We start from the raw sequence: 26,150 nt of genomic DNA, 5'->3' as shown, positions 1-26,150 counted from the left end.
AAGTAGATTCCGTAATGAGAGTGTTAGTCTTTAAGGTCCCACAAGAACCCTGCCTGTTTTTATTTGAGTGTAAATAAATTGTAGAGTTATACTATTTTCATCAATGCTCTCTTAGACCTCTCTTGTTGCAGGCAAACCATACAGAAAAAGGAAACCCATATGTGTTACAGACCACAATTACCGGTACATTCATGCTTTGTAACTGTGAAGGAAAGGCCTGCAGCATCTGCTTTGCACACAGAAGGTCCCAGGTTCAATCCTCAGCATCTCTGGATAGGTCTGGGAAAGATTCCCTGATGGAATCCCTGGACAAATGGCTACCTGTCAGTGTAGTTAAAACTGAACCAGGATGGACTGTTGTTCAGACTTGGTACCAAGGCAGCTTCCTATGTTCCTAAGCTTACCCAAAGTAAGCCTCTTCATTTCTTTGGAACTTACCCCTGCATGTCAGGATAGAAAAATCAGTTTCTGTCAGGAGCTACAGTCGTTTTACTTACCAATACCAAAACACGAAGCAGAGTGGGTACCACATCTTACTATTTAAAACCCTTATAATTATATTATTCCAGTAGATTAGTGGTGGGGAACTTGTGGCTTTCTATATACTGTTAAGACTCCAGCTCCCATCAGCATGACCAATGATCTGAGGTTTAGTCCCACACCATCCGAAGGGCGACAACCCCCAACCATATATATATATATATATGTGTGTGTGTGTGTGTGTGTGTGTGTTTGTACACACATGTATATATGTACATATGTCTGTGTGGATATACACACACACACACATATATATATATACAGTATGTATATCCGATTATCGTCTTCCAAGGCAAAGACTGTCTCAAGGCAAATTTTAAAAAACGTAGTATAAACACCAACAATTGGGAAACACTTGCCTGCGAGCGTTCCAATTGGAGAACAGCCTTTACCTAAGGTGTTAGGGGTTTTGAAGACACTCAAACGCAGGACGCAAGCGAGAAACGTGCTAAGAGGAAGACACGCTTGGCAAATCCACACCGTGATCAACTCCTGCCTGGAAACCTATGTCCCCACTGTGGAAAGAGGTGTGGATCCAGAACTGGCCTCCACAGTCACTTATGGACTCACTGTTAAAACCATGTTTATGGAAGACAATCTTACTCGGCTATGAGTGATCACCAAAAAAGAATACATGTATATACACAAACATATACATATGTATATTTTTTTACCCTTTTATATATAGACACACACGCACAAATGTCATAAGAACTCATCTGTCGTCATGACCTCCGTTCACATCAAAATGAGGCTTTAGCCATTCTCTCTTCCAAGGGTAAAACCACACAGAAACCACCTGAAGGGCTTCTGCTGTTCCTACACATTTAAATCCGCCCAGATCCAATTTGCATAGCTTAGGCTGCCATCTCTTGTCTGACTCTTCCGGAACAGGGCACTTTGCGGGTTTTGCAACCTGAGGTGCAGTAGTCCCATCCCCTCCCGGGAGCAGCAGCAGCAGCCTGTAGGTAAACAGCCTCCTCCCTTTTGACTTGTCGAACCAACCCTGGCGAGCTGCTCGGAGGGAGCGGGGAGGAGGAGCCACCGTCGCCCAGGAAGCCGCCCGGCTCTTCATCAGGTGCAGCAGCAGCAGCAGCAGCAGCACCGGGAGCCGTTGGGCTGTCCGTTGGGCTGCGTTTCAAAAGAGCCAGTCACGCGCGCTCTCCCCCCCCCCCGGGCAGTTCGGCGCGCGGCGCCCTCTCACCTCAGCGGTGGGGATGTTCACCACACCTGTCGAGCGCCTCTTCTCCCTCAGCTTCCTCTTCTCGATCTGCCCTTTCCCTTTCCGGGCGCTGGGGCCGGACGAGCCCTTGCCCTTGGCCGCCACTTTCTCCTCCTCAGGGGAGCCCGGCGCCACGACGCCTTTGGGCCCCGGCGGCGGCTCCGCCACTCCTGCTCGGGCTCCGGCCGCCGGGGTGCTCGGCGGGGGCTCCTTGGGCGCGCTCCTGCCCACAGGGACGCAGTTCGTGCCGGCGCCGCTGCCGTTGTTGTGGACCTCGGCGGGGGCGGCATTAGCAGCAGCCGCAGCAGCAGTAGGAGTTGTAGTAGTGTTGGCGGCGGCGGCGGCGGCGGCCCCGGGGGCTTTGCAGTCCCCTGAGGCCGCGGCCGCTGTAGCCGGCGCCTGCTTCGCCCGCATCTTCTCCCGCTTGGCTTTCCACTCCTCCAGGAAGTCTGTGGTGGTGCTGACGCCGCTGGCCCGGTAGCCCCCGGTGGCCATATTCCCGGCGCGGGGGGGGGGGAGAGAAAGTTGCCGGAAACTTCGCGCCCCCTTTAACTTCGCTCCCGGGCGCGGACCAGCTTCCAGAAGCCGGTGGGCTGGCCGGGCGGGCGGCTGACGAGAGGCGGCGCTGGCGGGGGGTGAGCAGGACACACCGCGCGCCCAAACACACACACTCGCAGCCTGCGGGAGACAAAAGCGGGAGCGAGTGAGGCGGCATCCTCGGCTGCACTCGGTAGACCCCCCCCTCCTTTATAGTGAGTGCCCCTCCCGTCAATCACCCAGCCGCCACCCCCCACCCCTCCGGGAGTTTACTTTCTGCTATTCTCTCCCTCCCCCCTCTCCCCCCCCCCCGTTTATCCGCCACTCGGGAATCTTATCAGCTTCTAACGTTCCATCCAGCTTCTTGGACAGATGCATCCAGGGATTCCTACGGTTAACATCCCCCCCCCCCCGCCGCCGCCTGCCCCATATTTTCAGATATCACTCTCTCACTCACACCCTATTTACTGGGTGCAGAGTTGCCGGAGTTAGCCGATCTACTGCTTTCCCATCCCGATTGCAAAAGTACAAAAAAAACTAGGCAAAATATATAGTTTCCTTCCCCCACCTCCCCGGCGCGCGCAAGTCTCTTGCCTTTTAATGAGCAGCAAGTTCTCCTTATCTCTTTTCTCGCCCGACCCCACCGCTCAGTCTGCACGGCTCGTCCGCCTGCTTTGGCTTCAACACCGAGCAGAGTTTCTATACTGACCCGCGAGGAGTTCAATCAGGTGGTTGATGCTGCTTTCCAGGAAGGAGGCGGCGGCGGAGCCGGAGATCGCCGCTTCTCCCAGGTGAGTGGTGCGGTTGGCGCACTGAACTCTCGAGTAAGTCCCGGAAGGCTCGGCGGCGGCGCTGCCGACGCTCCCCGACTTTCTCCCACAGGGCGGAGGGTGGCCGGCCGAAAGGAGCCGAAGCGCGAGCGGAAACTGCCGAGGTGGCCCTGACAATGGGTGAAGGGGCGTGGAGGATCCTCCCTCGCCCTTGGTGCCTGTGTGAAGGAGCTCATCCGAGTTCTCCGCTGTAACCTGATCGCGCCACCAGCTCCTGCTCACCGCGCCGGCGTTGCCTCCCTCGCCCAGGTGACAGGAAGCTCGCCAATACCTGATCCCCTGTAGGAGAACCTAATTCCTTTCTCCCGAAGAAAGCACAGACAAAAAGGCCATTCCAGTGGGAATATACATCAGGCTTGCAAAAACATGGCTCTCGCCAGCAGAGCGGTTGATGCACCACTGTGGCTGCCAGGTTGAAATGTTATGCAGGTGCACTGTGTCTTCTAAGGAACTGGCAGGGTCTGCCTCATCCTACTGCTCCAATTCTAACTTTTATTAAGCTAAGCAGCAGCAATGTGACAGATGACACATTCAAAAAGCCTGGCCGTTTAATACCTATGTAACAAATAATGCATTAAAATTGGCAGAAGTTTGCCGGGACTACGGCTGTATTAAACACACAAGTTAAATGCTACCTGACTTACAATCAGTTACAGTTGGGATAGCTCAGTGGAGCATGAGACTCTGAATCTCAGGGCCATGGGTTTGAGCCCCACATTGGGCAAAATATTACTGCATTGCAGGGATTTGGACTAAGGGATTTTGGACCTCACGGTCCCTTCCAACTCTGTGGTACCTGACTCCCAATCAGTATTTGACACAAGTACTTATATTAGGGGTGGGATGTCAGAGTTTTGCATATCCTTTATGTGCACTAATAGCAATGATTTCACTGTGGCGCCTTATGTAGCCAAAATGCTGCCAGCCATGCACAAAAGGGAGGTAACAGCAGGCTTAGGAGAATTTCTGTACTTTTGCAGAAGCACAAAAAAAGTTTCAGGAACAACGACTCTGGGTGTGGCATTGGGTAAGAACCCAGTGAATAATGAACAGCCACAAAACGCTGGCTGACTTTTGGAAGGAAGGGTATATCCTGGATGAGAGCATGACTTAACAGGCAGACTCGACACAGCATGCCCCACTTCTACATCTGAATTGATAATAGAGATAGATTGAGTAGAGCCAGGTGGTAGAATTTTGTGGTGTGGCAATTACTGTTCTGAACTAGGACTGGGAAATCCAGGTTTAAATCCTTACTCAGCCACGGAGCTTGTTGGGTGATTTGGGGCCAGTTGCATCTCTCAGCCTAACCTACTGCACAGGGGTTGCGAGAATGAAAGGGGCAAGGAGAACCATGTGCCCCATCTTGAGCTCATTGGAGGAAAGATGGGATCATGGGTGTAACCAGGACTTTGGGATGGGGCAGAACCGAGGTGATTGGTCAGCTAGTTAAGTATTTCTATTGTTTTACTTGATCTGGGGGGGGGGAGGTGCCCCCCCTTGGCTATGCCCATGGATGGGATATAAAAGTAATGGACTCTGCAGAATTGACTTCCTCAGCACTGAGAAGCAGCATCTGAATATCAGAAAGTAAAGCTGTAGTAGATTCATCAGTGAGCAAATATTATTTGGTTTGAGCTTGTGCATACTTAGTGAACAGTAGCTTTTGCTGAATAAGTTGTGTGCTCTCCTACACTTTCTCTACTATTACAAACATGTTTATGTTAAGGAATTGTGTGGAAACTTGAAGAGATTAAAGCAGTTTGTTGGTTAATAGGCAGATGATTAATCAACAATACAAATGTTATTGTAAAATAAGCTGACAGAGCTAAGTGACAATTCTCATTTATGTGCAAGTAACATAATTAGCATGATGCGTTCATAAAAAAATGTAGTCATTGATAGTGGCCTATTCCAGGTGCAAGAGCTCCGATGCCACAGAGAGATTCAGGTTTCTTATACATTTCAGCTGAAGGAATTTACCTGTGTGCACATTCCTTTGCGTGTGTGCATCAGCACTCCCTGTTGAAATTAATTCTAGACAGCTGCCTCATTGTAGCTGCTACATGAAGTAGTAATCCAGGTGATGAAGGAGCCTTGCATCATTTTAATAGAAGGGACAAATGTACTGTAACATAACCATAGGGTATCATGTTAGGATAATCTAAAGTTATTAATGTGAAAATGTACCATCAGGCTAGCTGAAAAGAAAGAATGTGACTCCCCCTCATGGGGTTTTCTCAGGCTCCCTAGAGCTTTTATTTACATAGGCCCCCTCCATTGGAAATATAAGTAACCATACACTAGTGTCATTATTCAACACAGATTCATGATTAACGGGTTTTCCTGGCTGTAAAGTGAGCATTATTTTTCAGAAGGTTTCTTTTAGTGAGTTGTGTTTAAGATAGTAATAGTATTGGAACAATAATATGTGCTTTCAATGTGACCCTTTAATGTGGCACCAGCTGTGCACTAGGACACCCTGCCAATTGACACTACAAAGACCCTCACTATACGTTTTAGAAGTTTGCTGAAAGTGTTTTGTTTCAGCAAGCCTATCTAGACATTATGTTAGTTGTATGACACTTTTTAAAGTTTTATTAATTTTGTCTTTGGTTTTTTAATGATGGTTTTATGTATATTTGATTTGAAATGGTTGGTGGGTTTTAGTTATGCTTAATTTGTAATTTTATTTGTACACCACTTGAATAATTTTGTTGTGATCAAGTGGCTGATAAATTTTCTAAATCAATCAATAAATCAATCAATAAAATTATGGACTGGCTAGTTACATAGTTCCACTGCTGAGATTAGGGTGGACTGATTTAAATTAGTAAGGGGGGAAATCTGTTGTATAAATCTTACATTTCCTAAGCAAATCATGTATGCTAATTGGTTGCTGTAGCAGGTAATTTGCTTGCCACTGAATAGAGTTTTTATACAACCTAAGTATAATCCAAAAACTTTGGACATATAATCCACATACTTTTTACACTATAGAACTACATGCTTAGAAGCAAGACAAACAGACAATTGTGAAACAGGGCAATTTTTGTTTGGCTCTTTGTAATAATTAAATGTCCAGAACTTTCTAAAAATAGACACCGGGACAAAAAATTGTTTGATAACAAGTTGAAAAGTTAGGGCATAACCCAGTCAAAGTGAGTTTAGTAAGACTAAAAGATGTGCTCAAATGACTGGACTGTTTGGCTGATTAGTAATAAATATTCAGAGTTTACTACAATATCACCTATGATATGTCAATGTGTAATTTTAATTGCTTTACTTCTGTCAATATTTTATCATAGATAGAGCCATGCCAACCTTTAACTCAAGCATTTGAAAGAGGTTCATTTATTCAGTTTTAAGATGGTTAAGTATAGGTTTTTTAATGTAGGTCAGATTTCACTTTAATAATCCTATGCATGTCTACTCAGAAATAAGTCTCATTGTCTTCAGTAGAACTTACTCTGAGGTAACTTGTTATAGGATTGCAGCCTAAAACATTTTTTAAGGCTATGTAACTGATTTTTATGACATTTTAAAAATCACATATCTTAATCTAAAATCACATATCTTAATCTAAAATCTAGTGGTTCTTTCCTCTCTCTTGAACTAAAAGAAAGCAATAGTCACAGAAAAAATATTTCAAAAAGTAAGATGTGTTTAAGAGGGCAATCCTGTGCACACTCACTTTCTTATCAGTAAACTGGAACAGTGATCTTCTACTGTTTTTGAACTAATAGCTCCATATGTTGTTGTAAGTAGGTATTTCCCAACCCTTAAAAAGTTATTTTTTAAATTCCAAAAATGCTCAGTGACCCCTATAGTCTGTTATTGATTAACTCAAGTTATGCTGTGGTGAGGTTGGTTTAAGTGCCTAGTGCAAAAATGCTGACATGAGATGTTTGCATCTTAATAGCGGTAGCACTTACTGAGAGCTTTCGGGGATAAAGTCCTAAATAAATGTAAGTTTCAGTTTGCACATTTTCTTCACCCACATCTTGGAACATAATAACACTGGATTTTTTCCTGCCAGCCCTTCTTAGTTATTTTTCTCTCTAAACATTTAAGCAGAAGTAGGTTTTTGTTTTGTTTTGTTTTAAAAAATGCTAGGAACACTTGTGTTGCCATTACTTATGGGCACTTCACAGATGACAGGTTAACTATAAAGAGGGATTCTTTGTGCAGGAAGAAGGAAAAAACCATGTCTTCAATCTGCTTTCGTAGTCCCGAAGGCATATGTTCGGAAGTAATGTTTCATAATATAGTTAGGGCGTAATAAATATATATGGAATATGGACAGTGCCTCTTTCCAAGCTTGAAGGGTTGCTGCATCTAAGTTGAGATACACCAATTTATATTATTTAGTACAGCAGACTGTAGGATTTGTAGGATTAATGCAGGTGGCACTGTTCATACAGGGCACATGGCACAAACTCTGCAATGTTCTACCTCATTAGTTCAGATTCTGCTTCCCATATGTGTAGTTCAGTGCTGACCTAGCAGCATGGAAAGCCCCTAATTTATAACTCCTCCTGGGAAAGTAATTTGTCTTTCCACAGTTTAGAAAGAGACTGTGGCTGCAACTATTTGCATGCTTACCTGCAAGGAAGCCACACTGAACAAAGTGGACTTAGTTCTAAATAAGCAATTGTGGGCAAATAGCTTGAAAGGGTAATGCAATCTTGCTGAAATACTGTATCACAAACATAGTGTAAGTGCATGTAGCAGAATAGGATGTAGAGTGATCAGGATATTGCTGTTCATAACACTATGTCCCTCCCCTTGCCTGCAGAAGCAAATTAAAGTATTCAAAGCAACCATTGTTGTTGTTGTTGTTGTTGTATTTCTTTATATCTTACCTTCTTCCTTGATAGGGACTCAAGACTGCTTACAGATAAAATGGGAACAATTAAAAACATGGGGGGGGGGGAACGACCCATAATCAAAAGCCAATTGAATGTAATAGAATTAAAACAATGTTTTTCTCTCTGTGTATAAACATACAGATCATTACAATAAAAACACCAGCCCTTTCCTTAGAAACAGACAGTTCCCAAAAGCTTGTTGGAACAGGAAAATCATCACCTGCTGGCAGAAGGACAGCAAAGTTTGCATTGTGCTGCTAAGATTACCATAATCTCAGTATAGGCCACTTTTGGAAAAGGAAATATAGGATAACTTGCAATTTAGCATACAAAAACCATTACTTGTGAATTTGCAGTGCAGTTCTATAGCCAAATAATGTGTTCAAGAATGCATATACTAGGGTACTATGTGTAAATATATTGGTGAAAATAGCATACAAAATGCATTATGTTAGGGGGAAATGCTGTGCGAAAATACAAGGAGACATTTGCACTAAAATGCTGAAGATACTTCGTGAAGACATTTTTACATAAATTTGCAAACTGATGTGCAAATGTGGAAAACTGAACTTAAGGGTGGGGAAAATGTCTAAACCAGAGAAACTGAAATCGACATATTCACACATACCTAGGACAAAGCAAGTGTGCTGATAAGCTCACTGTTTAAAATTGCTCTGTACTATTTAAGCAAGTAAAGATCTTGTTTTGAGACAGAGGTTTGTTGGGACTTGAGTATATACCCTGAGCTGTATGTCTCAACGCCTTGCACATGTGCTGCATCAGGAAGATTGTGGGCAACATATGGCAGGCAGTCTCTCAAAGAAAGATGTGCTCTCACAAGCCCACATTCCCAGCATGTTTGCATTCCTGCCTCAGTGACGTCTACGCTGGCTTGGTCATGTCCACAGAATGGAAGGTGGCAGGAGGATATGCTCTGCTGGGAGCTGGTGTCAGGCACCAGGCCCATTGGCAGACCAACTCTGCATTACAAAGATGTCTGCAAACATGACATGAAGGCTGGCAACATCTCCTCACCATGTGGGGAATCCCTTGCGGACGACTGAAGTGCCTAGAGACAATCATAAAGGCAAAGACCCCCAAAGTGGAGAGCTGCTTATCAGGGTCTGGAAACGTCATGGGGAGGTGCTCCCCTGTGACCCTGGTCAGTGAGGTGGTGCCTTCCTTACAGGCCTCTGGGATGCTTCCAGAGCCCTCTTGCTTACTTCCTAGAGGCTGGTAAGGAAAGTGCCACCATGCTTTGGGAAGGTGGCACAAAGACTCTGGGGTGCTTCCGGAGCCCTTGCATTACCTGCTCAATGCCTGGTAAATGTGGAAAAGCCACTGGGTGGGTTTCTTCCCGCTCTCCGATTATTTATTTATTCATCCCACCCACCCATGCAAAGCTGAAACCATGTAAGTAAAAGCAGCCTAAGTTGCGGGTTTACTATGTTTCCCTTTCTTTCCTATAGTTTATATCCACTGGTCCTCTCCATTCCACTAGATTTCTGTTACGGTCACTATATCAATTCTGTCCTCCAAGACAAAGCACTCCAGTTTCTCCCCCTTGGCTCGTAGGCTTCTAACATTAGCATATAGACGTTTATGCACTGTGTCTCTCTTTGAGTGTCTTTAGCCAGCCACGCTTTGATCTCTCTGAGTTGCTATCCTGTGCCTGTGCACTCCCAGTGCCTTATTTACCATTAAAAAAAAAGAAGATTCTGGGGGGCTTTCAACATTCTATCTAGCAATCTAAATTTTGCTTCCAGGACCTCTCGACTACATTTTTGCTTGTCATTGGTGCCAACATTCACTTCTGACCCCTCCCCAGCATTATCTACCAGACAATCTAGATCAGAGGTTGTCAACCTGTTCCCTACCGCCCACTAGTGGGCGTTTCAGGATCCTAGGTGGGCGGTAGGGGGGTTCTACATCACAAGCTGAATCCTCCTTCTATCGAGCACTGGTGGGCGGTAAGGAAATTTTACCATCAAGAAAGATGCATTAGTGGGCGGTAGATATAAAAAGGTTGACTACTCCTGATCTAGAAAGCGTATTTTTCGCCCCATAGGATGCACATTTTCCCCTCCAAAAATGAAATGGGAAATGTGTGTGCGTCCTATGGGGCGAATGCAGGCTTTCGCTGAAGCCTGGAGAGCGAGAGGCATCGGTGCGCACCGACCCCTCTCGCTCTCCAGGCTTCAGGAAGCTATCCGCAAGCCTTGCAAGCCCGGTGGGAGTTCCCGCGGGCTTACAAGGCTTGGGGCGGCAGGCCGAAGCACGGGGAGAAGCGCCCCATGCTTCAGGCGGGTGTCCGCAAGCCTCGCGCCCCCGGTGAGAGGTCCCGCCGTGCGTGCAAGGCTTGGGGTGGCAGCCTGCAGCCCAAAGCACGGGGAGCCCTCTGGAGGCTTGGAAGGTGATTACTTGCTGCATAGTCTTTTCTTTCAGCTTTTTTATTTTTGAAATAAAATAGCAATTCTAATCAGACAGGGAACTAGGTTTTGTTGACTCTAGCCCACACAATGAACTAATCATTTGTAGCAAAGTGGGAAGTGCAGTACTTGTGTAGCTGGAGCTTATAGATTAAAAATACTGCATGGGAAACATTAAAGTGATTGCATGGCTGCAGTCCCACCTAGTACACCTTCAGGCGGGTGTCCGCAAGCCTCGCGCGCCCGGCGGGAGGTCCTGCCGGGCGCGCGAGGCTTGGGGTGGCAGTCTGCAGCCCGAAGCACGGGGCGCCCTCCGGAGGGCGCCCCGTGCTTCAGGCGGGTGTGCGCAAGGCTTGGGGCGGCAGCCGCGGCTGAGGGGGGGATATATATTTTTTATTCATTCCCCCCCCCAAAAAAACGAGGTGCGTCCTATGGGCCGGTGTGCCCTATAGGACGAAAAATACGGTAGTTGCACATACTTCTTTAGGGGGGTTCTCCTTGGAATGGGGAATTGCTACTTATCCATAGGTCCCTTATATAAGGGATCATTTCTCTCTTCCTCAGAGATACATATTTCTAATCTGGCACAAATAATAGTTTTGTTTTGAGTTATTGGAAGACAAGCACTTTAATTTCCTTTTATCGGGTTGCTTGTCCATATTGCTGAATGCCCAATTCTATTTCAACAATTCCATCGGAATTGAACAGCTGTATAATTTAATGTTCTTGTTAAGAAATAGTGCCTTGAAGAGGAATTCATTTTCATCTCTACCAGACATGCGAGACATTATTTATCTGTGTTCTAACTTGTTTAATTGGCTCAATTTTAAACACAGCATTCCAGCTGTTGCCACCTTACAGCTTCAGAGGGGAACATACCCAAGATATTAATATCCAATCTAGCAGTTACTGTCTTATTGTCTGTTTCAATCTTAATCATGTTTTTACTAGTTACTAGAAACCTAGCCTTCCTTCTCTTCCCACCCCCATCCCTCCCAATTAACCGCTCTGAATGTTTTCATACTTCACTGTTCTGTATTCATCTTGATCTTGGAAGAAGACCGTTTTGTATTATGCTCCTAACAGTTCATTTGATCTTGGCTATCAGTTAAAGCTTAATCAACTATCATTCAGACATTGTAATGCTCACTAGAATAATACCTACCACCCCTAAGCAAGAACTGGCTAAACAATGAAACCAGTTTTGGTTAAACTTCTAAAAACATAATTTTAGCAACTTGATGGTCTGTGCAAAAAGCTTCAGAAATACCCTATTATATTCCATGCATCAGTCTCATAGAACGATTCTCCAGGCTTGGAAGGTGATTACTTGCTGCATAGTCTTTTCTTTCAGCTTTTTTATTTTTGAAAAGGCCCTCATAGCAATTCTAATCAGACAGGGAACTAGGTTTTGTTGACTGTAGCCCACACAATGAACTAATCATTTGTAGCAAAGTGGGAAGTGCAATACTTGTGTAGCTGGAGCTTATAGATTAAAAATACTGCATGTGAAACATTAAAGTGATTGCATGGCTGCAGTCCCACCTAGTACACCTCTACCTATGTTTCCCCTCCTGAAAACTGTGCCTTGGTGTGGCCAGGTAATTGCATTACAGAAGCACACTATACTGCAGAACACGCACACTTCTTTTAGAGCTGAATAGACACTCCAAAATTACAGTGCCATTCTTTAATACAGTCTTGGATTCTGCTTTATGACTTGGCTAATTATTGCATTGCCAAGGATTTTTTTCCAATTAAGTTTGGGAATGTTTCTTCAAAGGATGCAACTGACCTCTGCTTTGCATGCAAAACTCCCAGGTTCAATTCCTGGCATCTTCAGGGTTGGGAAAGACCCAGCTGAAGCCTTGGAGAGTCATTATTACTTGGTGTAAACAATACTGACCTCGATGGACCAACTTTGTAGGCAACTTCCTCTTTTCCCACTTTGGCAGAAGCATCTACATCTTTTAAGCAGTGGCAAAGTCTTCTTCGCTCCTACAAATGCCTTTGGATGAAATCAGTGCTTTTTTTCTGGGGGGACGCAGGGTTACGCATACCCCTAAACGTTTTGTGAATCTAAGTTTTGCCTCATTGAGGGGCAGTCTTCCAATATGAGTAGGAAAATGAGAGTACCGTACCCCTAAACATTTTTTTAAGAAAAAAAGCACTGGATGAAATAAAACTAAAGACAGCCCCTTCATGTTTATATAGTTTGGAGCCTTTGAAATTAAAAGGACATTGGTTTTAGTAACGGAGCGTACAATGAAGTAGTGGCTCCATTAGGGGACCTGGAATGTGAGCAATGTTGTCAAAAGAAAGAAGGAAAGAGAAAGGATAGTAAGTGAAGATACTCAGTCACAGTGACTGGTGTACTACTTATTTACATTAAAGCAATGGAAGCAATATGATCACCACTCTGATAGAAGGGAAGTATCCTGGTTACCCCCAATGGCTGGCACAAGCACTCACAATTCTTTCAATGACTCGGCATGGAAGTAAAACCACAACACTGCCGTTGTAACCAGAACTCTTCCATTATAACCATATCCTCTAGAAAGCTGGATCATACCAGCTGCATTGCATAGGGGTAAGTAGGTACATCTCTTTTCCTTCAGGGGCTCCTCTGAGGTGGCTAGCTTTATCAGATGGAGAAAACAACACAACACATGAACAGCTCAGTCAGCAGGCAACCTGTTTCAAACACCAGTAAAAAGCATAAAAATCAATACGCTGCACAACAACCTGACAACAATTTAGAGCTTGAGAAAAGTTTAATATGTAGGTCAGGTTACCCAAGGTAGACTGAACTGCTACAAAGCTTATTCTTTTTTTTTTTTTTTTTACTATTTGCATTTATAGACTGCTTACTGTCCAAATATCTCAAGGTGCTACTATTTTTCTCCTACCTTTGTGCACCTGTCTCTCTCTGCTTGCTTTTCTCATCAGCTAGCCCAACCCATGCACTCAATCTGCCAGCAAGTTTGGAAAACTCAGCAGTGGCCAGAGGATTGGAGAAGATCAGTCTACATCCCAATCCCAAAGAAGGGCAGTGCCAAAGAATGCTCCAACTACTGCACAATTGCACTCATTTCACACGCTAGCAAGGTTATGCTTAAAATTCTACAAGGCAGTCTTAAGCAGTATGTGGACCGAGAACTCCCAGAAGTGCAAGCTGGATTTCGAAGGGGCAGAAGAACCAGAGACCAAATTGCAAACATGCGCTGGATTATGGAGAAAGCTAGAGAGTTCCAGAAAGACATCTACTTCTGCTTCATTGACTATGCAAAAGCCTTTGACTGTGTCGACCACAGCAAACTATGGCAAGTTCTTAAAGAAATGGGAGTGCCTGATCACCTCATCTGTCTCCTGAGAAATCTCTATGTGGGACAAGAAGCTACAGTTAGAACTGGATATAGAACAACTGATTGGTTCAAAATTGGGAAAGGAGTACGGCAAGGCTGTATATTGTCTCCCTGCTTATTTAACATATGCAGAATTCATCATGCGAAAGGCTGGGCTGGATGAATCCCAAGCTGGAATTAAGATTGCCGGAAGAAATATCAACAACCTCAGATATGCAGATGGCACAACCTTGATGGCAGAAAGTGAGGAGGAATTAAAGAACCTTTTAATGAGGGTGAAAGAGGAGAGCGCAAAATATGGTCTGAAGCTCAACATCAAAAAAACGAAGATCATGGCCACTGGTCCCATCACCTCCTGGCAAATAGAAGGAGAAGAAATGGAGGCAGTGAGAGATTTTACTTTCTTGGGCTCCATGATCACTGCAGATGGTGACAGCAGCCACGAAATTAATAGACGCATGCTTCTTGGGAGGAAAGCAATGACAAACCTAGACAGCATCTTAAAAAGCAGAGACATCACCTTGCCAACAAAGGTCCGTATAGTTAAAACCATGGTTTTCCCAGTTGTGATGTATGGAAGTGAGAGCTGGACCATAAAGAAGGCTGATCGCTGAAGAATTGATGCTTTTGAATTATGGTGCTGGAGGAGACTCTTGAGAGTCCCATGGACTGCAAGAAGATCAAACGTATCCATTCTTCAGGAAATCAGCCCTGAGTGCTCACTGGAAGGACAGATCCTGAAGCTTTGGCCACCTCATGAGAAGAGAAGACTCCCTGGAAAAGACCCTGATGTTGGGAAAGATTGAGGGCACAAGGAGAAGGGGACGACGGAGGATGAGATGGTTGGACGGTGTCCTTGAAGCTACAAACATGAGTCTGACCAAACTGTGGTAGGCAGTGGAAGACAGGAGTGCCTGGCGTGCTCTGGTCCATGGGGTCACGAAGAGTCGGACACGACTAAACAACTAAACAACAAGCCCAACCCATGGTCCATTATGGGAAATCTCAAAAGCAACATGGCACATTAAAAAAAAAACCAGCTGTCTTTTTGGTAAAGGAACGGCTTGAGAGACCAATATTCTAATATTACAGGTCTCTGCAATGATGAAGAGAGTAACTGCTGCTAATGTATCTATCGTTTATGAAGCAAGTCCATGCCTCTGCACTCCCTGTGTAGTGCAGTCTCCAAAACAGCTTAATGTTGATGCAGGATTGTGCTGAAATAAACCCTGGTAGTTGAAATGGGTCTCAGAGACATGTGAACATAAGGATATGAAACAACAGTATTATTCTTTTAACAGCAAAAAATGTTATGACATTTCTAAGCCTGCTTCATCATATGTATGGCAGCAGGCATATAAACTTAGGCTGAAATATTGCAGCATATATCAAGTAACTTTCCAGTGAGACTTTATAAAAATATTTTCAGAAGAGGATCATCAAGGAGTGGGATAGTGGCACTATATTGATTCTGCATCTTATGTTTGCTAGGGGGTATATTATATTTCATTGCAACTACTTTGAAAGCTCAGTAACCTGTTAATGATCCATTAATTTCAATACATTCAACCTGGAGACCTATATTAATTAAAAGCTGTTATTGAGATAAACTATTTTGTTATTAGATATGCAAATACAGTGTAAAGTTTTGCTTAGAAAAGGCCCTTGCTGTGAAACTATGACTTGGAAAGGCTCATGGGTGCCACCTGCTGTCTGAATTTAAAATTACTTCCCAAATCTTACAGGAATTAATACGAGTCCTAGCGAGAATGCCTTGCTGTAACATGACTATTTCAGCCCTGCTACAATTTGAAGCCAAATAAGCACTTTCACTTAAAAACAAACAAACCAAACCCTACCAGCAGCAGTTAAGATTTCATCCACTGTTAAAAACAGACAGGAGCAGGAGACAAACATAATGTCAGGTTTCTCAGACTCCTTCACAGCATACATAACGTATTAATCCAGAGAGATTTAATAGGAAACAGCTCATTTTCAAAACCACACAACATTCCTGCAGTGACCACAGCAGTGCTGACTTAGAAAAGTGTTGGTTTTTTTTTAAAAAAAATGTAACTGGCAAGCTGGAACAGAAAAGGTACTCCATACTATGTGACTAGGCAGGACATCACATCTACAATATATTTTAGAAAGTTGTGTGTTCTCTGTAGCTCAGTTGGTTAGAGCATAGTGCTGATAATGTCAAGGTTGCAAGTTTGATCGCTGTATGGGGAAACTGCATATTCCTACATTGCAGGGGGCTGGATCATTTGGTCTATGATTCTACACATTTTAAAGTCAGGTATGCAAAACTACAAGCTCCTGCTCCAGTTTAAGCCTAAAACCAAGACTAATCCAATAAAACATTAATCACATACTGGTTTTGCCCAACTAGGACCATTTATTAAAATTCAATTTCCGTGTAAGTTTCACATTTTTTGGAAGAAGATGGAATTAAAATTCTATGCCATGTGGCTACTCAGTCCATAGTGGCTGTAGTCCAATAGAAAGACCATCATTTGTCATCACCAACAGACTATGGCATAAGTGAGAAGTATTTCTTCACCACTCACTTCCCAGAGTGTCACCAGTTGTAGTGCCGGGGGAGTTTAAATGGCCTCTTGGTTAATGGTTTGGAGATTCCTTGTGCTCTTAATTGGTCCCTCTTCACTATTAATATACTAAGAGTACAGTACAACTGAAGATTTAAAAGAAGTGGGACAGTTTTCTGCAGCATCCGGGTTACTAAATGCAACATATCTGATTTCAAGACACCACATTTGATTGGATATATACTATTTATATTAGATGGTCTTAACACCAAAATGGACTGTTGAATTCCCTCCTGCTTATGGACCAGCATAGCTGCCTTTGAAAACCATAAAAAGCAAAGGCACTGTGGATTAAAAATAAATAAATCATGCAATGAAGTTTGTGTTCTGGTTTCAACGTATTTCCATGCATCACATTTTAAGTACAAATGAGCTTATCCTCCCAAGGCAAAATGAACTTCACATTAGCCTTGTTGATGAGCATTTTATGCAGCAATATAATATACAATGGATAGTAGTTCTTAACTATTATAACCCCCAAGTCTTTTTGGGAGATGAGCACCAATTTACGAGGGCTGCAAAGCCAAACTGTTCTAACTTTCAACCCATCCAACAGGTGACCACACAAAGGTAGTAAGAGTGATATACATTTTTTTTATCTGATCAGCACTAGCTTAAAATGCAGGGATGTCATAATTGGGATCAGCTGGTTCAGTGATTGTAGCAGCAGCCCTCCCCCCTCCCATTCATTGACAAAACTTGGATTCCTTTAAAATTGTGTGCCTGACACTATACATTCATAAATGTTGCCTATGGTATTACCCTAATGCTCTATTTCCCCCTCAGCTTCTCAAGACTGATAACCTACACATATGCACCCCTCTTCACAGAAAAGGTTAAAGGAAAAAAAGTCGCAAAATGACTCTTGCTCACTACTGTACAATAAGCAATGGTATTTAAGAGAAAAGTTAGTTATTTAAAGACCAAGTTTTTCTTACAGTTAATAATTTTAAAAACGACAAAATGTAAAGTTTCACTTAAGAACGTGATAATAAGAACGGTCTTTCCTTCTTTCTGGAGCTCTAGTGTGGTGCTTTTAGAAGCACTATTTGTTTATTTGATATCACTCAAGGGTTGCTAGACTGGTTTTAAATCATGGAACATTCATGCCTATTAACTGTTTTTCTCTACATAAGGCAAGAGCTTCCCTCCACAGAAAAGTTTATGACCTTATGTTCTGAGCATCTCATTTATCAGCAGGCATACTGCCCAGCATAACATTCCCACATCGCACAGCAGTGTGTGCGAGACTTCTTGTCCACTTCCGCTCCACAGGAATACTGGAATCACTTTAGTTGGTATAATAATAATAATAATAATAATAATAATAATAATAATAATAAACACTAACATCTCTTCCCTGTGTGGGGAATTATGGTTCAATTTGCTTAGAAAATGAGCAGTTACTCTGCTCTGGAATGCATTGCTGTGCATAATGCACAGGTGCAATCCAGCTGGTTTAATTTCTTTGGAAAATGCAGGTAAGATTCTCCACCATGAGATTTTCAGTCCTCTTAACATACAAAGTGAAACTAGATTATATGCTCTGTTTTATTCTGAAAATGTCAGTTTTTGCTCCATTACCCACATTCTGCAACTGGAATAAATTGTGGATTGGGGAAAGCCAATGTATGGGTCCCTTCCGACTCTATAATTCTACAATTCTTTGAAGTGGGTGACACAAGGGTGAAGCAGCAGCAGGATATGGACAATGGGACCACAGACAAGAGCAAAGTGAATGCAACTCACTCTAAAGTAAATCCGCATAGGAATTGGTTACTGGGCTGGTCACTTGTTATCTCCCATTCCCACAGAAGCATGTTCTACAAGAGGCGTATCAAACACTTTTTCAGTCTAAGAGATTAGAATGTTGCTTCCTTTTTAAATGTGAAAGGGCCAATAAACATTCAGATGTAGTTTAAAATATGCTCCAGGAGAGAGTAGAAACTTTTATGCCCAAATTCCAAACCTAGAAGTCATCAAAACAGGAAAAGGGCACTTTATTCATTCTGATAAAATCCCTTCAGCATAACCAACACAAATCCGTTAACTATAAGCAGTTCTGTGGCTATCAAGTGAGTTGCCCTATTTTGAAGAGCAAAAAAGAGGACACATTTGCCGACTTCTACTTTTAACTATGGATCACTATGATGACTCTAATTTTACATACGGTACCTATAAAAAAGATGATGTGTCCTGGAAAAAGAGAGGACATATGGCAACCCTAAAAAGGTACCATCCCCCACAAAAAAAGGTTTTCTTTGAGAATATCAGATACATATTACACATGGGAGCACACAGTACTTATGTAAGGAGAAGTTTACAACTCTTTACACTGCTTCCAGAGTTGGTGGGTGGGTGTTGCATGTTAATGGTGGGTATAAGTATAAATAAAAGCATACTGGATTAACTAATCCAGAATCAAGACTGCGCTGTTTCAATATTCACAATAGCTGTCTCAGATTAGAACTCCCAATAGTGGGAAGTCTACTCAGAAGTAACCCCTACTGCATTTGGTGTACACCAAGGGTTGTACCCTGCAAGGCCCACTTGAGAGGGCTGAAAACTAGAGGCACAGCGGTCACAAAATGGTGATGCAGGGGCACAGCCAGTCACAAACTAGCATCAGCTGGTTGACATTGCTTACTACTGATAAATCCATTTTTCGAAATTGCTGACTTGTCATAGCCCTTTTCCTGCAGCAAGGAGTTCCGCACCTTAACTTTCAAGTGAAGTACAGGCAGAATTTGCTTAAAGGGGTTTTCCATTCCAAACTCTAAATGCCTGTCAAAGTATCTCCTGAAATTTCACATTCAACTTGTACCTTACTTCCCCACACTGACCCCCAGCAAAAAAACCTTACCAGTTTTATCCATCCCTCCTTCCTCATCCTTTTACATTCACTTATTCCGATAACTGCTTTCCTCGCTTACCTTTCTCTTTTTCTCTGTTTATTGATAACAACAAATAATATTAGCCTTTTATCTTATTTCTTTCAACTCCTCCTGGTCCTTTCCCCTCAGAGAAAGGAGACCTACCTACCTATCTTCTGTCCTTCTTGCTTTTCCATGTCCTTTGTGACTTGAGCACACGTGCGTGCGCGCATGCACACCCCCCCCCACACCCACACACCAGAAACCCACAAAGGGGGGCTTCTTTTCCCCAGGTTGTACAAGCAGGAAAAATAAAATATTCAGTTATTCTAAAATTATATAAGAAAATAGGAAAACTAACATTTAAAAGCCAAGAAAAATGAGGAAACAAACAGGAAGAAAGGAATCTTATATGGTATTGAAGAGTGACGTTAACTCAGGAAGTTTTGCAGGGGCATAAAACAAGGACAGGGGTAACATTCAATTACTAGGTTTCCCATAGGTTAAGACAGATTATGAAACACAATGCTTCCTTCAACCCATTTTGCCTCAAGTCCTGTTTAGATCTTGCCATTATTTTAATGTGAAGCCAAATCCATGTAGTTAACATCTCAGCTATGTTCATTACTGCTTGAACTCCAGAACAGTAAATGCCCTCCATCATGGGATAAACTGACTGCATGTTCCACAATTAGCGTCCTCAAACAAACAAGTGACAGTTCTCTGATGATTCAACACTTCTTTCATAGTCCAGTATCCAAACACCACAAGCTTATTTCCAGCAGGGATCTAAATGAAAATCTGAACTTAACATTAAAACATGTGCTGGGATGGAGGAGCAGTTGCTAGTGTAGCTAAAGGAATTTATATCAAGCCTCTGGTATGTTCAGCTACAAAATATTCTAGTGAGTTAAGCAACATTCTAAGATCATGCATTCTTACCATGGCACAACACATAAAAAAACTGGTTTCCATGTAGTTTCTCCATGCAGACAGGTTTATGTAAAATATATAAACATTTTTCAATTTTGTTACAGATTGCATAAATATGGCATTTTTACTGTTGCATTTACAGCTGTGCAAACACAATTTGATTACAATCTCTGAAAAGTACTTTGCATCCCAGTGAAGCAATAAAAAAATGCCCACAAAGAATTGAAATACCAAATTCACGTTTAAAATGTCTTCTCAGTAAAATCCACACATTTAAAATAGTTTTATTCATTTTATTTGTATATGTCAAAATACATTTTTTTTGCAAAATAGTGGGTTTTGCAAGTAGTTTCATGCAGATGCAAGGTCTGCTCAATACTACCAATAAAATCAACGTAACACAGTAGCCATTCAGTTTTTAAAGAATAAATAACCTATATATAAAACACTAAAATATTAGATACACATTTAATCATTCACAGGCATCCAAAACTTGACCAAATATAATCCACAGTATGCCTAACAATTCAACAACACTATGCAGTGTGTTGCAGCCATTCAGATGGATATTTTCTCTGCTTGGTTTGTATTAGCTTAAGACCATGAAATATGTCCACCTTCAAACTTATGACTCATACAGACCTACTGTAACAAGATATCCCAGAACTATCCTTGTACCTTTAAAATCAAGAATCCTGAGCTTGGTAGTAAGAGCAAAACCTTACATCTTCAAAAAACCTCCCTCCCCCCTCCCCAAATCACCCAACCCTATGAAGGGGACTCACGTCCTCCTTGCCCCAACAGTTGTTCTCTTTTGCCCACCCCAAAATGAAGTGAGTCCCATCCCCAAGAAGTAGGAAGTAGAACACAATGACCTTTTAAAATGAAGGGGTACAAATTCACATTTAATATAGTATACAATATAATCAATAATACAATAGCTACTACAAGCTTTACAATATACAATTTATTTTAATGGCTGAGCTGTTCAGTGGTTTTTAGGCAATAGTCTGTAGGCCAGAAGATGGTTATATTTAGTAGGTTTTAGTGAAAATATAAAAGCTGTTTGTTTTCTAACAAAAGCTATCTTCACTGGAGTACTTTTTAAAAGGCCACTGAAATGTATAAAATGGTCTGAACGTGGTGGTATCAACTTAGATGCCTCTTCACATGGCATTAGCAGTGCACGTAAATGAATAGGTTAGGGCTTTCAAATGACTTAAAGATTACTTTGGCTAGCACAACAGTTTCAGACAGCACTCAAACACAGATATGTGAAATGTAGTGAAGAAGTTATACTTAAGTTTTATTATGGGTGATCACTCAAATAAAAAATGGAAGGGGATAAAATACTGTTTTTAGTTTCAATTTTTTTGTAAAGACTGACTCCATACAAAGTAGAATTTATAAATTTAAACCAAATGGACTTCGTTAAACACTACTGTGGAGCAGCCTATTTTGTTTTAACACACAATTGCAATAGGGAAATATATTCAAGCATGTCAAGTGGTGGTCTGAAAACTCCAAACAATATACATTAATATATACAGCATCACTTAGTACCTGCTAAAATGAATGTGATGGTTACAGGATCTAACAACTTGCACTACAAACCTTTTTCTTTTCTTTTAAAAAGTGACCAATAAAGGCAGGAGACAGGAGTTTTAAAATAACCAATCTACTTGCAACTGACTTTTAAAGCATCTTTTATAGGAAATAATGCATATTGCACAACAGTGAAAGCAAAGGTTCCACAAAACCTCTCTGTTTTGGGGTGGCTGGCTGGACAATACAGGCTTAGTTAGCTACATGTTGCATTTTTAAAGGGGTGTGTAAATGTAAAGCTGTGAAAATACTGTACAACAAAAAAATCTGGTATATGAATAATTAGAAGGAAACACACACAAATCCAAACTTAAGATGTAAGAGAGAAAAACTGCAGGATAGGAAAAAAACAACCAGGAACCGTGACACAACAAAATAAAAGTAACTGTCTGTGGTAGCAGAAAGCTTTTTTTGATGCATGTGTTTATGTACAACTAAGGCTTACTGGTTAAATATCTGAGGCTTATCTGGCCTTGAACACTTTCCTTATATGCAGTAGCTGTAAACAAGATTTCTCAGTCATTATGTCTTCTCAGCAGCTGCTTTAACACATGAAACAATGATCTTGGTTAAAAAAACACACACACCCAGGTAAGAGGGCATTTGGCAGAATATCTGAAAATGACAGTCTCCAAGAAATCTTCCCAGACTTCCAGTGACTTCCATGCTATGGTCCACTGGAGATACTAATTATGTGCAATCCCATGATTTGCAGCTGGAGTAAACAATTTTATTTGGAAAGCTTGCTGATAACTCTGATCAAGGCCCCATTTTCATCTTTTAGCCTCTGGTTATCGGCCTTCAGGTCTGGTAGCATCTATCAGAGAAAAACAGAGAGTAAAGTGTGCAACACTTGACAAATAACAATATACTAAATACAAAGTCTCTTCAAAGACAAATAGTTCTCCTTTCCTGCAAACGCCAAATGGTTTGCTTATTTAATACCATTTATAAACCAACTGATATTAAAATATTGCTAAGCAGGCTGGTGAATTGAATATGTGGCTATCTGTTTAGAACTCAAGGTCCATCCGCAGCAGCAACTTACTATTTTATAATCACTGAGAAATGAAATTTAAAACAAACTAAACCATATTTAGTCAAGTCACTCACATGGGGTAGTGGAAGAAAAGGGTTTTTCATAGGTGCTCCTCTAGGTAAAATAAGCATGCATATATTTAATTAAGTTGTAATTAGCTTTTGGTGGGGTACAGTTCACACAGCCCTGGGTATACATTAACTGAAGCAAGATTCACCAGACCTGGGCACTGGAACCCATTTTGGATGTCCTGCCTCAGGTTTCAGAGTTGTAACAAAGAAAAGTGATTGAGAGAATGCGTAGAGAGCATTCTTCACAACTACACCCTTATCTCCAAACATTTGGGAGTAAGGGTGAGAGGGTGTCGAGAGAAGTGACAGTTATACCACAGGACTTCACTTCCAGACAGCTCTGAGCATATCTTAGAAACTGACATGTCCACTATTGCAAAATCCAGCATAGACACAAAATTGTGTGTTTTGTTTTTGTTTTTTTAAAGATAAGACAAGTAAGTTATAAGATATGCCTATATGTGGCATTTGTGCAAACCTGGCAATGTTACTGAAATAAATAGGTATTAAATGCTCACTTAACTGACAATCTGCTAAACCTCATCATGCCTTTTATTTCTAATCCCATTATATAGTCACTGCTTTGTTCCAAGTGGTTTGATAATGCTCTTACCACACCTGCTATAAGTTTATGAAGTTTCAATATGCATCTAGTCAGCAGATAAATTATCATCTAAGTTTTAAAAAAGTCATCCTTATAGAACATTTTACTGCCAATCCACTCGGGAGCTGAAAAACTTGTCTTTTAAATTTCCCCTTAGAAACCAGAAAAAATAGGCTCAACATCTTCCTGTTACTTTGAAAAATACTGGTATGTTGGATTTAAAATGGGACAAGAAGCACTTGGAATGGCACAATACTATTTCTGCTCTTACTAAACTCTTGAAGGTAAGGGAAAGCTTCAATATCAAGTCCAATTCCTAATGAGGTTGGTACAATTGTAAGAGTGAAGAACAAAGAGAGCCAGGGTTTTGAGTATGGAGAAAGAATACAAGAGTTTAAATACTGTTTTCTTCTTTTTTGCACCATAGTTCCCCCAATATTTTTTTACAGAACTAGAAAGGGCACAATGTGGGGAGCGGATGGATGAGAATGACTGGCACTGATGTGATGCCACAAGATCAACTGTTAAGTCCAGGGCACAAACAAGCATCTGGCCAGAAAAAACACACACACACAAAGATGGAAAATAGCCTTTGCTTAACCAAGCACTTTCTACATGTGACCTCAGAAATTGGAAGCCTGACAATCAGACCCACCATCTTGAACAAAAGAGATGTTGTTAAACTACAAAGACACTGTGTGGCTAATGGTCAGGGACGATGAGGGGCTGTAGCCCAACAACACCTGAGAAAAGTTGGCTTAGAGGATTCTTCCTTTTGCCTATAACAGTTAGGAAGTAGAAGAGGATGAATGTAAACCCAGACAAGATGGAGGTACTATAGGCAGGCAATACTGGTACTCAGGTTCACCAGCAGCATTGTTTTCCTGAAGAAATCAAACATGGTCCAAGACATTGATGCCAGAGGCTGCAATCCTAACCCTCACTTATCCGGGAGCAAATCCCACTGACTTAAATAGGACTTACATCCAGGTTGGTTTACTGTAATGTACTTTATGTGAGGCTACCATTAGAAGCTTCAACTGGCTCAGGATGCTGAGGGCAGAGATTTGTTTGGGCCTGGCAGGACAGACCATATCAGGTCAGTTTTCTCAATGTCATTGGCTTCCAGGCAAAATTGACAGTGATCACTATGACATCTAAAACCTGAATAGCCAAGCCTGGGCAAGGCCAGCTCAGGAATTGTCGCCTCACATGAATTCTGCACTCCCTTTCTGAGTCCTTATTGCATTTCTATTTGCAAATAAACAAGAAAGGGGATGTTTTCAGCTGTGGTACCCTGACTATGGAACAATTTCCCCAAATAAATTGAACTGGCTCCACCTTAACCTGCTTTTAAATGGGTTCTTGTTTACACTTAATAATACATTTTCAATTTGGCTGTTGAATGATTTTCAGGATGCTTTTTAAAGCCCTTTGTGCTTCATTTCTTATTTGTAAATGCCGTAAGTTTGAGATTTTTTTGTATTGAAAGGAGGATATAAATGGCAAAATAAATAAACAAAGGAAAAAGAGTTCTTGCAAGTCGCTCAAATAAGCAAGGTTACACCATGCATAATCTCAAAATACTTTGTATTAAAATGCTTTGTATTAATTTTTTTTGCAAAGCATCAAATGCCAAGAGTTAATAAACATATTCTTTGAAAAATCAAAACTGCATTTAAAATAAATTATTATACACGTGTGATCTGTTTGGATTGGGTCTTGATATGTATATGATCATATTCTAGAATGCAAGAGGTATCTCTAATAAGGTACATTCACAATAGTCATTTTGATACCTGCTTAAAGTATTTTTCTTTAGGCAAGCCTATTGAGACACGTAGAAATTTCATGTGTTTTATTTCTTTTTAGCTACTGTTGATTGCAAAGGTAAATTTTCAGTTTCACAGTAATGAGACTTAACTTTCAGCTATAAATGCTCATGCCTCCTCTATGGCATTGGCATGGCACATGTTAATCACTTGGAGGAAAATCTAGGCTCATATAAAAAAATTAATTCTGCTGTATTTACGAGCTGCCTCAAACAGTTAATGCAAAATATTGCAACTGATCATTTCTTCTGTACTACTATTATTATTATTTCATCTGACACATTGTTTTTCCAACCACTCACTAGAACTTGGTACTGATGGTTTTATTCAATTAAGTTTTACTCAGAGCAAACCCATTAAAATTAATGGAACTAAATTAGTCATGCTCATCAACTTCAATGGGTCTACTCTGATGGACCCCGAGTATACAACAATGTTAATATTATTTTTTTAAAAAAAGTTTACTATGACAATTTGGGAAAGATAACACAACTCTGTGACATTTTCCACTTTAAGTAGTCAGCTGGTACCAGAGGTTTCCAATTAGCACAGATGAGTCTTATGTTTTTCAGTAAGTTTATATTCAGATGTAGTACTTAGCTTCCAGTGAAGTATCAATTCAACTATTCAGATTAGGGTTTAGTTTTTCAGCTCCTCAATATTCTAATACATATCCAAGGAACAGCGCATCTCTGAACTGTGGTAGGTAGTAAGGCCCGCAGATTAACATCAAAGTAATCTGCTAACATGGATGCATTCACCATATACATATGCCATGCTAAACCAC

At 41.6% G+C, this 26,150-nt stretch overlaps 2 protein-coding genes and 1 long non-coding RNA gene across 7 annotated transcripts in view; 1 reads left to right on the top strand and 2 right to left on the bottom strand.

The window, feature by feature from the left end:
* Nucleotides 1-2,390, bottom strand: part of PAWR (pro-apoptotic WT1 regulator) — a 67,111-nt gene extending 64,721 nt beyond the window's left edge. Inside the window, exon 1 of the mRNA XM_081878594.1 lies at nucleotides 1,745-2,390. Within this exon, the coding sequence (XP_081734720.1) occupies nucleotides 1,745-2,257 (513 nt within the window). The 5' untranslated portion in view covers nucleotides 2,258-2,390. The remainder of the gene's footprint in view (nucleotides 1-1,744) is intronic.
* A 564-nt stretch (nucleotides 2,391-2,954) lies between these two features.
* On the top strand, nucleotides 2,955-24,968 carry LOC309351195. The gene is made up of 3 exons (XR_014160735.1): nucleotides 2,955-3,090; nucleotides 23,959-24,232; nucleotides 24,324-24,968. It is a non-coding gene; the product is annotated as an uncharacterized lncRNA (long non-coding RNA).
* PPP1R12A (protein phosphatase 1 regulatory subunit 12A) overlaps nucleotides 20,492-26,150 on the bottom strand; it is a 96,272-nt gene continuing 90,613 nt past the window's right edge. For all 5 annotated transcript variants that reach the window (XM_081878572.1, XM_081878573.1, XM_081878568.1 and 2 more), the window contains one exon: nucleotides 20,492-22,634. In XM_081878572.1, coding sequence (XP_081734698.1) covers nucleotides 22,619-22,634 — 16 coding nt within the window. In that variant the 3' untranslated portion in view covers nucleotides 20,492-22,618. The remainder of the gene's footprint in view (nucleotides 22,635-26,150) is intronic.

Source organism: Podarcis erhardii (assembly GCF_964252035.2).
Source record: "Podarcis erhardii genome assembly, chromosome: 10".
In the NCBI taxonomy this organism is placed as follows: domain Eukaryota; kingdom Metazoa; phylum Chordata; class Lepidosauria; order Squamata; family Lacertidae; genus Podarcis; species Podarcis erhardii.
The sequence above is the reverse complement of the archived record's forward strand: the minus strand, read 5'-3'. Positions and strand labels throughout refer to the sequence as shown.